Here is a 371-nt window from a genome sequence, read left to right as displayed (position 1 = left end):
ATCAACCAAGACACAGATGCTGCTGTGAAACAAGCAGGTATGCAGCAGCAGCAGCAGCAGCAGCAGCAGCGGGAGTTGCTGCTGCTGCTGCTGCTGTTGTTGTTGTTGCTGGGAAACACAGACACTGTAGTCGATCCTGCAGCAGCAGCAACAGCAGCAGCAGCAGCAGCAACAGCAGCAGCAGCAACAGCAGCAGCAGCAGCAGCAGCAGCAACAGCAACAGCAGCAGCAGCAGCAAATCTTTCTGCTGCTACTGCTGCTGCTGTTGCTGCTGCTGCAGCACCACTAGCATAATACCCAGCGTAGTGAAAAACAGCAACAGCAGCAGCAGCAGCAGCAGCAGTAGCAGCAGCAGCAGCAGCAGCAGCAGC

At 56.3% G+C, this 371-nt stretch overlaps 1 protein-coding gene across 1 annotated transcript in view; it reads left to right on the top strand.

The window, feature by feature from the left end:
• Positions 1-371, top strand: part of EMH_0022050 (importin-alpha re-exporter, putative) — a gene marked incomplete at both ends in the record, with an annotated part of 2,341 nt that overhangs the window by 439 nt on the left and 1,531 nt on the right. Inside the window, one exon of the mRNA XM_013501874.1 lies at positions 122-264. Coding sequence (XP_013357328.1) covers positions 122-264 — 143 coding nt within the window. The remainder of the gene's footprint in view (positions 1-121; positions 265-371) is intronic.

This window comes from Eimeria mitis, genomic scaffold (assembly GCF_000499745.2).
Source record: "Eimeria mitis Houghton genomic scaffold, Emh_scaff777, whole genome shotgun sequence".
NCBI classification, from domain to species: domain Eukaryota; phylum Apicomplexa; class Conoidasida; order Eucoccidiorida; family Eimeriidae; genus Eimeria; species Eimeria mitis.
This window is presented reverse-complemented; position numbering and strand designations above follow the sequence as displayed.